Source organism: Toxorhynchites rutilus, chromosome 2 (assembly GCF_029784135.1).
Source record: "Toxorhynchites rutilus septentrionalis strain SRP chromosome 2, ASM2978413v1, whole genome shotgun sequence".
Lineage (NCBI taxonomy): Eukaryota > Metazoa > Arthropoda > Insecta > Diptera > Culicidae > Toxorhynchites > Toxorhynchites rutilus.
In genome coordinates this window covers 325996350-326006528 of record NC_073745.1, presented here as the reverse complement: position 1 = coordinate 326006528, position 10179 = coordinate 325996350, and the positions used below count along the sequence as shown (strand labels likewise).

The following is a 10179-nucleotide window of genomic DNA, read 5'->3' as shown; positions in this document are numbered from 1 at the left end:
CTTCGAGCCCAAGCCCGTATGCTCGCACCTTCCTCTTTACCCCGTCCATAAGGTTCTGTACAACGTCAGGTTGTAGTTTTTTTTAACAGAAATCCATTTTCTCTTGAAGTCCGCCTCATATTTGACAACTTTTGGGTTCTTCCGGAGGGCCTGCTTCATAATCGCCCAATATTTCTCTATTGGGCGGAGCTCCGGTGCGTTGGGCGGGTTCATTTCCTTTGGCACGAAGGTGACCCCGTTGGCTTCGTACCACTCCAACACGTCCTTTGAATAGTGGCACGAAGCGAGATCCGGCCAGAAGATGGTCGGGCCCTCGTGCTGCTTCAATAGGGGTAGTAAGCGCTTCTGTAGGCACTCCTTAAGGTAAACCTGTCCGTTTACCGTGCCGGTCATCACGAAGGAGGCGCTCCGCTTTCCGCAAGAGCAGATCGCTTGCCACACCATGTACTTTTTGGCAAACTTGGATAGTTTCTGCTTGCGAATCTCCTCCGGAACGCTGAATTTGTCCTCTGCGGAGAAGAACAACAGGCCCGGCAGCTGACGAAAGACCGCTTTGACGTAGGTTTCGTCGTCCATTACCAGGCAATGCGGCTTCGTTAGCATTTCGGTGTACAGCTTCCGGGCTCGCGTCTTCCCCACCATGTTTTGCCTTTCGTCGCGGTTAGGAGCCTTCTGAACCTTGTTTGTACGCAGGCCCTCCCGCTGCTTGGTCCGCTGGACGAATGAACTTGACAAATTCAGCTTATTGGCGACATCCCGGACAGAACTTCTCGGATCACGTCTAAACTGCTTAACTACGCGCTTGTGATCTTTTTCCCTGACGGAGCATCCATTTTTGCCGTTCTTCACCTTCCGGTCGATGGTTAGGTTCTCGAATTATCGTTTTAGTACTCTGCCGACCGTGGATTGGACGATTCCCAGCATCTTACCGATGTCCCGATGTGACAACTCCGGATTCTCGAAATGAGTGCGCAGGATCAATTCACAACGCTCTTTTTCGTTCGACGACATTTTTCCAAATTTACGAAAAATTGACAGTGAAGCATGGCCAACGTGATCTATACACTCTTATCTGATTATAAGCGAAAGCTGAAGATATAATTCCTAAAAATTAAATTTCTACAGCGTTTTTTCCGTGATGCAATTTGATGTGACACACCAAATATTCCTTCCTAATACACCAACTCGTAGCTAATGGCTAAAGACAGTTAAAGATAGGTGCACCGTACGAATATGATTTTGAGTAAGTTTTCATACATTCGCCATTCTTAGAGAAATAAAAACCATTGTTCTGAAAACAGATAGCAAAACTTTAAACTCTTACAAAACACTTTGACTTTTATCTAAATAGAATGTACCTGTGATTCCTCTGAGATTGATTCGTTGGGTTGCGATTCTTGAGTATAGGATCGAGTGGATGGAACGTTAGTTTTTTTTTGCGTAATGTGATGACCTCTTTTTCGGTCAACACAAATTTCTCCCATCTGCCTTATTGTCGAAGGCATGACAAAGAGAACGAAATCATTTTCTGTCTGCTGTTTTGGCTGGTCTCCTAGACCTTCCTTGTGAATTGAATTGTTGTTAAGTATCTCAAGATACATACATAATCAAAACGGAACATTCTCGCTTCAAATTGGTTCGCCGTAAACTCTTTGCCCCTTTTTTTGTTTAGTTCATAGATTCAAACAATGCGCTTGCTTGAGTTATTCTTCTGGCTTCGACGACATTTTTGAACAAAAAGTCATAAACAAAACTACTGTATAGCGCTGGTAAATAATTCGGCTGTTAGATATTCGGTAAAAATTACATAATATTGATAATAACATTTGTTGTGCAGGATGTATTTACTAATTACGTGCACCCGTGGCCGAGTGGTTAGCGTCTCACATTATCATGCCGGTTGTTCGGATTCGATTCCCGTTCTGGACGGGGGGGATTTTTCGTCAGAGAAATTTCCTTCGACTTGTACTGTGGTCATGCGTATTCTGGAGCTTGCCCCTCGGAATACATTCAAGGTGTGTTATTTGGCTTAAGATATCTCAACTAAGTATTAATGATTGACGCTAGTTAATGCATACGTTGAGACGGCAAAAGTTCCACAGGGAACGTTAACGCCATTCAAGAAGAAGATATAGTGTCCAAAATTGAACTCTCGAAAACCATTTATCCTTTTTCTTTATATCCACTCGCATTTTTCATCCTTATCGAACAAAAAAGTTTTTTTCATTTCTTTCACAAATCGTCATCGCAAACGCTAATCATTAATATGGTAGATTTTTCCAAAATAATTTTGCAGGTGACATCTAGTTTGAACTGACGGCGCCAGTGGTTGTATGGTTAGCGTAACAGCCTCACAATCCGATCGGCCTGGGTTCAATCCCAGCTGGCGTCGTTGGGATTTTCTGAGGCGAAAAATCTCTGGTTACGTCTTCCTTCGGAGCGGAAGTAAAAGAAGTTGGCCCGGCTCATGAGTTGTTGAGTCTGATAGGTAGGAACAGGTGGAGTCGCCTCCCTGATGTCGGTGATTGGCACTAAAGTGGCGGAAATAGGCCGACGAAAAAATAAGCGAAGATAAAAAAAAAAAAAAAAAATCTAGTTTGAACTAAGCTGATTTCATGCGTTTAATGCATAATTTTTTCAGAAACTTCCCCCTACCAAATGTAGTTTTCGGAATTGATTTTTTGAACGCCCCAGTCCTATTTAAACTTTTAATAAAACACCAAGAATATGTGAAAACTTTCCTGAAAACATGAATCTAAAATTTATTTTTGGGTTTTTATTTATTTATTTGGCCAGCATTTGTATGCTGCTTCTTTATATTCAGAGAATGTTTTCTTTTCAAGGGCAAAAACTATGGATTATTTATTCAGACTTGCAAAATGTAGGGTAACACAGGCTGAGTTGGACATACGCACAGTGGTCCCTGAGTAAATTTAAGCGGCCAAAACCCAAAAAATGAAGTTACATAAAAACACAAAAATCCTACAGTCCCTCATTCTAGTATGTTCAAGGCATCTAGGATCACGCGATTCACTTCACATTCCGCGCTCGCATCGTTGCTTTGGCAACGCGATAAGATATCAATTTCGCATGCTCGCCCGTGTCACTATTTCGCGTGTGTTCTTCTAACATATGTTTTGGTGAAGTATTTAAACGATTTTTTTGGCTAATTATATTTCTTGAAGCATTTTTAACGGAGAATTTGAATTTATTGTCGGTTTCAAAATTCGGTTGATTGTAGTATGTGTTAACTCCACACAAAGTATGTACTATTTTGGAATTTTAATTATGCTTCGGATGGACTTATAAAAAATTGACCCGCACTTCCCCGCAAAACTTTTTAATGAAAGTGTTCCTCAAAGTGTCTTTTATCACTCAGCACTTGAGTTTTTCACCCGAAATCCACCATTATATACATTATTTTTCAATCCACCAATATATACAGTCAACTCTCCTTAACTCCATCCATAACCATCGAGTTTGGGAGGTATCGAGATACAGAACATTTTTTCATAATTTCAATTTATGTCATAAATTGTCATATATTGGGGTAACTGTCCTAATTATGGTATGAATTTGAATTTTTTAAAGTGAAAAAACACCTTTCTCATATAAAAAAAAATATTTTTTCTAGAATCTCTCAGGAAGTGATAGATGGTTATTTTTCACGAAAAAAATCCTTCTACGCATATGTTCGAATTTCAACGATGACAGAGTTATAGAACTTTTTCTTTGTTTCGGACTCTGTTGGCTCAAACTGACTCTACATTGAAAAGTACGCTACGTAATCCGATTCTGTTGCTTTTATTTGAAAGATGAGAAAATTTAGTCCAGGATATAGTAGTGGAACGTCTAAATTAGTGGATTAAAATAACATTTTGGAAGTGGAAAATTTAAAAGCATTTTTTTTTTTAATTTGTAATTATTAATTTTATCCCAAAAATTCAAACTAAACTTGATTGTTTCTATCAATTAAATTAAAGCTCGCTAACCCCTCTACAATTTGTTCTTTGACACTCAACTTCTATCTCTCTTAATTTCGCTGCAATATCGATATAAACAATTCCTGATGAAAATTCAATCAAAATCTTCAAAAAATTTTAACCCACTGTACTCATAAAAGCCACTTAAATTTCACTTCAATGTTGAAAGGTTAATTTTTTTTCTTAAAATTATTCATTTTTGAATTATAAAAATTTTTTTTTTCTAAACTGTATACTCGATTGTATACAGTTTAAAAAAAAGTCCTAAATTTTACATAATCGAATCATATATAATAGAGTTTGTATATAATCGAGTCCTACCAGCATAAGGAACTAGGTTAACAAAGAAAATATTGATTAAGTATGTTATTCAAACTAAATTGTAACGATTACGCAGGAACTGTTCAATCACAAAGAAATGTTCGAATAGTTTCACAGGAACATTTTCAGTTGATTTTAATATTCCGGACATATTCTTCAGTTTCGATTTAACGTTCGAAGATGTAATTTCGACACAATCATCTGAACCTTCCTGAATATTCTCCATCTCAATTTAGAGGCGAATGAACTGAAAAGTTTAAAACCTCTATAATTCATCACGTTCGTTCCATCTCAATAGAACTACTATCTTCAGCGTTTTTCTCAGCTTTTTCAACACTTTCCAGTATATCGGTATTCGGCATCAGATCACAGCAAATCACGTTTTGGTCCTTTTTGCACTTATCATTAAAAGACATTGAGCAATCGAACGTTATTGTCGACATAAGCAAGCTCACGACGCATTTATTATGCCAGCGGAACATCTCCATCATCATTGAAGGAAAATTCGGCAATACTAGCAATTTTAAATAGCCTCAGATTTAACCTTATTGATTTTAGAGGGTGAATGTATTTCAATTGCATCTAACGCCGGTATATCTGAAGGGTCCTGAAAATACAGTAAGAAGTGCATTGAAATACAGTAAGAATGCTGAACAACATGAAGGTTGAAAAGGACAAATATCCTCCATTTCTTGCAATCTTCGTTTAACTATTCGAACTAATTAATCGAGAATGGCGAAAGTACTGATTCAGGTTCTTGATTATGTCAGAGTCTAGCTGCTGAGCTACGGAAGTGAAGATTTGTGGAAAAAATTTAAACTTATCGATTTGAGCTTTGGTCGGAGAGAAATTGGGTGCGCTGCATAGTTATCAACGAACGTGACCACCTTTGAGAAGAAATAGATATAAGTATGATACATTACCATAACACATAATTCCAGAAATAATACCTTTCTATTTCCATTGGAACATTTTTCGTCAAATTGCATGATCCATTCCTCAAAAAGCATTAAGGCCATCCAGACCTTGGTGTTGCTCTCGTATATCACTGGTAATGATTTCTTCTTATTGAAACATCTTGGGTTTTTACTCTTTCCATTGATCAGCAACGGTAGTTTATCGCTCCCGTCCATGTTGGTTGTGCTTTAAAGTTGGGAATTCCCAGTTTCTGGACAAATTCGCAAGCCATATCCCGAAGAATAGAACCTGAGAGAGGTAAATTATTCTCTCTGGCTTGATAAGGCAAAAATCCATTGACCGCTCCAGCTTTTCGATTCCGATCAACCTTATCTAGAATCAATTTTCCATTCCGATTTCATTTTTACTTTAGTTTGAATAGTGTTGATACCTTACTTTGTGCAATACTGAAATTATTTGCAGCTTCAGACCCCTTCCATCCATATTTTTCGACCTGCTCGATGATGCTCAAACGTAAAACGCAACGTTCGCTATAAAGGTTTTTCGTGGTTTTCCATACTTGAAAAGAAATTCCTTGATGACACGAACACTTCGTCTTCACTTTCAAGAGCAATTTATAACGCACAAAAACATGTACGCGAAAATCAATCGAGTTAGGGAGGTGAAAATCCATGGAAAAATGAATCAAAACACATCGAGTAATGGAGGCATTGAGTTAGGGAGGTATCGAGTTATGGAGAGAAGAATGCTTGTTAAATCGAAGGTGCCATGAAATCCATCGAGTTAGGGAAAATGTCGAAATACAGAACATCAATTTGGGGAGCGTTGACTGTATGTTCAAATTACGATAAAAATACTGCGCTTTGTGTCACTGTCGTTGGTCACTCATCCATTCATCCCTTCATCTCGGTGATAATTATGTAACCCCTTAAACACTCATGAATCCCGTTTTTTGTTTTTTTTACTTCCATAATAGATACGAAACCCGTGTCTTCCCAATCGCCAGTACTAATTCAGCCCCTAATAGCCTAATCAATGTTGAGCAGCAGTTCGCTAAACTAAACCTAGAGAGCCATCACCAGCAGTCGCAGCAACTGCCTCAGCCTCAGCTATTGCAGCATCAGCAGCACCACCACCAGCAGCAGTCGCAATTTGGCACCAATACTAGTAGTAGTAGCATTAGTAACCACCAGCAGCAGTATCGCATCAGCCCAATAAATAACAACACAATCGCTCAGCTTCCCAGCAGTAGTAACAATGGTACACTTAATCTACCCGACAGCAGCCACAGCAGTGGCAAAATCGAGCAAAGAATCGCTTCCAGTCAATCCACCACTCACACCCAGCAGAAGCAGCAGCAGCAGGTCATTACCAAAAAGATCCATATGACCACTTCGTCCTCGTCGACGATGAAGTCGATGAGCAGCAGTACCAACGAATGGAAGTAGAGTGCCCCACGTGAGCAGGTAATTTTTGTTGTAATTTTTTGTACAGCTAAGCATCCGATCGGAAGAGGATAACGAAGAAAATCTTCAAACGTGCCTCTTTTTATGCGATTGAAATTGTTATCTAAAAGTAGAGTTGAAACTGAAAATGGCTACAATCGATGGTAGTTTCCAATGCGTTGAAAGATGTTGTTAATTGGTGATGATAACGCGGCCATTCATTTAGTTGACTGGCAATAACTTACGCATCTAGATTTAAGTGCGCCCCTGTTTCCCCTAAAATGTTATTACCCCCATTTGCTAGTTTTCTCTTAGAACAAGTGCCTCTAAACGTATATTTTTTACTATAACCAATGCCGAGTAACTAACTCCAGATGTTTTATTGTAACAACAGAAGCTGTGTTTTATCTTCAGAAGTTCACAAAGTGCCACAAAACTGACCGTTATAACACATTTTACACGCACATTCAGGTTGAGCCAATGCCTTACGACGATTTGTTGTGCTCTCCAGAGCCACATAGAAGAAACAAGTTAAGAAGTTTTTACTTACATCATTAATCTTACAGTACCACAATTTGCCTTCGGAACAAAACGTGCGAATAGAATTTAGTGAAAAATAGGAGAAGAAGAAAAAAATTAAATGCCAATATAATCTAAGTGCCATTCTCTTCGCTTGCAAGCCGCGTGGTGTTATATAATATTTTTAACGCAGCCATAGCGACAGCATTTTATAACGTTGTTTTACACCAAACGAAGAGAAAATAAAACAATATTTTACGAGAGTGAAAAAATCAAAATTTTGAAACCCCCTAGAAGAAGTAATTTTTCCGTGTGTAGAAACCGTAGCCACACGTTTGACAGCCTAAGCCGCATACGAGCATTAACAAATCTAAAACAAAAAAAAAAGGAGTTTTGTTTCTAGTTGTTCAACAAATAACCGAAGCGATTTACAATTTGAAGCCAATTGCTTGGGCAGCCAAGCGTTAGTAATAGCATGGATGAATATAGAGTAACGAAGTAATTTGAAGGAAAAAAAAGGGTTAAAAAGTATTTTCTAATAACGATATTGTAAACGAAACGATTAAATCAAGTGTTGAACTTTTGCCGCGCTAATGTATACGCGAATGGATTGGAGAATAGTGTAGCAGGCAAGATGATAGTGAACGAAACAGTAATTTCTAACCAATAAAGTGCTTTAGATGAATTGGAAGATTTTTTTCACTACATCCTAGTGCGATATCACCTCTGTGTTTACGGCTATCGATTGTCGGTTTAAGAATAGCATGCGGCAAGTTTCGATATTGAGTACAAACATCGATAGATCTTGTCGAGTTTCAGCGTTACATATTGCAGGTAGCCTCTGTTTATCAGGATTGTCATGAGTGAAGGTACTGAATAATTTGTATAATTTGTTACGGTTCAAAACCTATAAGCAAACACACAATACGCTTGACGTCATTCAGGTCGGAGAGAAATTGGGTGCGCTGCATAGTTATCAACGAACGTGACCACCTTTGAGAAAAAATAGATATAAGTATGATACATTACCATAACACATAATTCCAGAAATAATACCTTTCTATTTCCATTGGAAAATTTTTCGTCAAATTGCATGATCCATTCCTCAAAAAGCATTAAGGCCATCCAGACCTTGGTGTTGCTCTCGTATATCACTGGTAATGATTTCTTCACTACATCCTAGTGCGATATCACTACCAGAATGTAAGTAGGGGTTAGTTATCTAACCCACGAGCATGCAGACTCACCGTAAGCACTCAGGGGCGGCCTAGCGATTAGGATGGCCCGTGTTCCACCGGCGTTTCAAGCGGTTTTTTGCGGCCACGTCAACGCGAACTCGGCACTGTCGTTTCGAGATCCACTGGGATCGCTTTTTGGCACCAGCGATTCCCTATTCGTTTTTTGTTTCGCGTTCAACAAATATATTTCACTCGCGATCGGTATTCTAAGGCGCACAAGTGGAATAATCCCGCGTTTTTCCAGCATCGATGTGTCCACCATGGATAAAAAATATACATACCGTCGTTGGGGATTAGAATGGGTCAAAAACGAAGGAAGTTACTATTACTATTACTATTAATACTATATGGACTGAAAAGTGCCGGAATTTTTCAACAGATGGCGCCACTAAAAATGAACTAGGATCATCTGTCACTAGCTTATGTGGTAAGTTTCATGACATTTCGTTTATTTGGTCACAAACTACAGTTGCTTACGTGTCACTTCCTGAGCATTCATATAGGAAATGGAAAAAGAGGAATATCGTATTTTGATCGAACCCTGTTTTTTGATGGAAGAACTCTTGAACAATCAATGCGGTGGTTGATGAAATGTTATTCCACTTCTGCTCCGTCGAGAACAACAGTTTATCGGTGGTTTAGTAAATTTAAAATGGGTCATACAAGCACCACAGATCTTTCGACTTTTTGTGACAATGGATGAGTCTGTAGAGTGGCACTGAGGCGTATTTCGAAGACTTAGGCGTTTCGTACTACAGAAAGGGAATCGGGAATATTGGGAACTCGCTATACAAAGTGTATACCCTCGAAGGAAACTATGTTGAGGATATAAATACATAATAAATACAGCTTTGCCCAAAAAACGATTGTTTTCATTAAAAATACCGAGACTTTTCAGCCCATGTAGTATCTTGACAAAAATTGCGAATATTTTTCAAAGCTGTGAACCGTTTAGTAGGATACATACACTCTGTCCAACTTCTATAAGATCACCCTGATTCTATTTCGTCCCAACACAAATAGTTAGAATTTCAACAAGATACATTCATAAATTGTTGAATGCTTAGAATAAAGTATATTTATCGTCAATTTCGCTCAAAAGAGGTGTTTGTTTATTTATTGTGCTTAAATATGATATTTTGAGCTGTTCAGTTTCTATAAGACCACTTCAAAATTCATAAGTATTATTAATAAAAATTCAAAACGATCGGCTGATTTACATGTCAATAATTGGTAACCTTGCCATTTCGACTAACAAAAACCATTTTAAATTTACTAAACCACCGATAAACTTGAGTGCCTTTGCAAGGAGCACTTGGTTTGTCGCTTGAAAAAGAGCATCTACGGGCTCAAACAGTCCGCGCGTTGCTGGAATCAAAAACTGCAAAGTGTTTCGGTGAATATGGGTTTCCAGCAGAGTAGTGCTGATCCGTGTCTGTACCAGAAGTTGGAAGATGGTAAGAGAGTTTTCCTGTTGGTGTACGTGGACGATATAGCTGTTGCTTGTGAGGATGAGCACAAAATCAACGCAGTGTACCAATCGTTGAAGAAGCATTTTGAGGTCACTCATCTGGGAAATTTGAGTTATTTTCTTGGTCTAGAAATTGAACGACAGAACGGTGACTACAGTGTGAGCCTCGAAGGCTATATTGATAAACTGATAGACAAGTTTGGTTTGAAGGACGCAAAAGTTGCTAAGACGCCAATGGACGAAGGTTTTTTGAAAGTGGAAGATAGAAGCGCTGTTTTCAATGA

At 38.6% G+C, this 10179-nt stretch overlaps 1 protein-coding gene across 9 annotated transcripts in view; it reads left to right on the top strand.

Annotated features, from left to right (window-relative positions):
* LOC129771607 (talin-2) overlaps positions 1 to 7871 on the top strand; it is a 172260-nt gene extending 164389 nt beyond the window's left edge. For 5 of the 9 annotated variants that reach the window (XM_055775409.1, XM_055775410.1, XM_055775412.1 and 2 more), the window contains one exon: positions 6199 to 7871. In XM_055775409.1, coding sequence (XP_055631384.1) covers positions 6199 to 6670 — 472 coding nt within the window. In that variant the 3' untranslated portion in view covers positions 6671 to 7871. Of the gene's footprint in view, positions 1 to 1837; positions 2016 to 6198 lie in introns of all 9 variants that reach the window. The other 4 variants (XM_055775406.1, XM_055775405.1, XM_055775408.1 and 1 more) reach the window with 4 other exon arrangements.
* The last annotated feature ends 2308 nt before the right edge of the window (positions 7872 to 10179 follow it).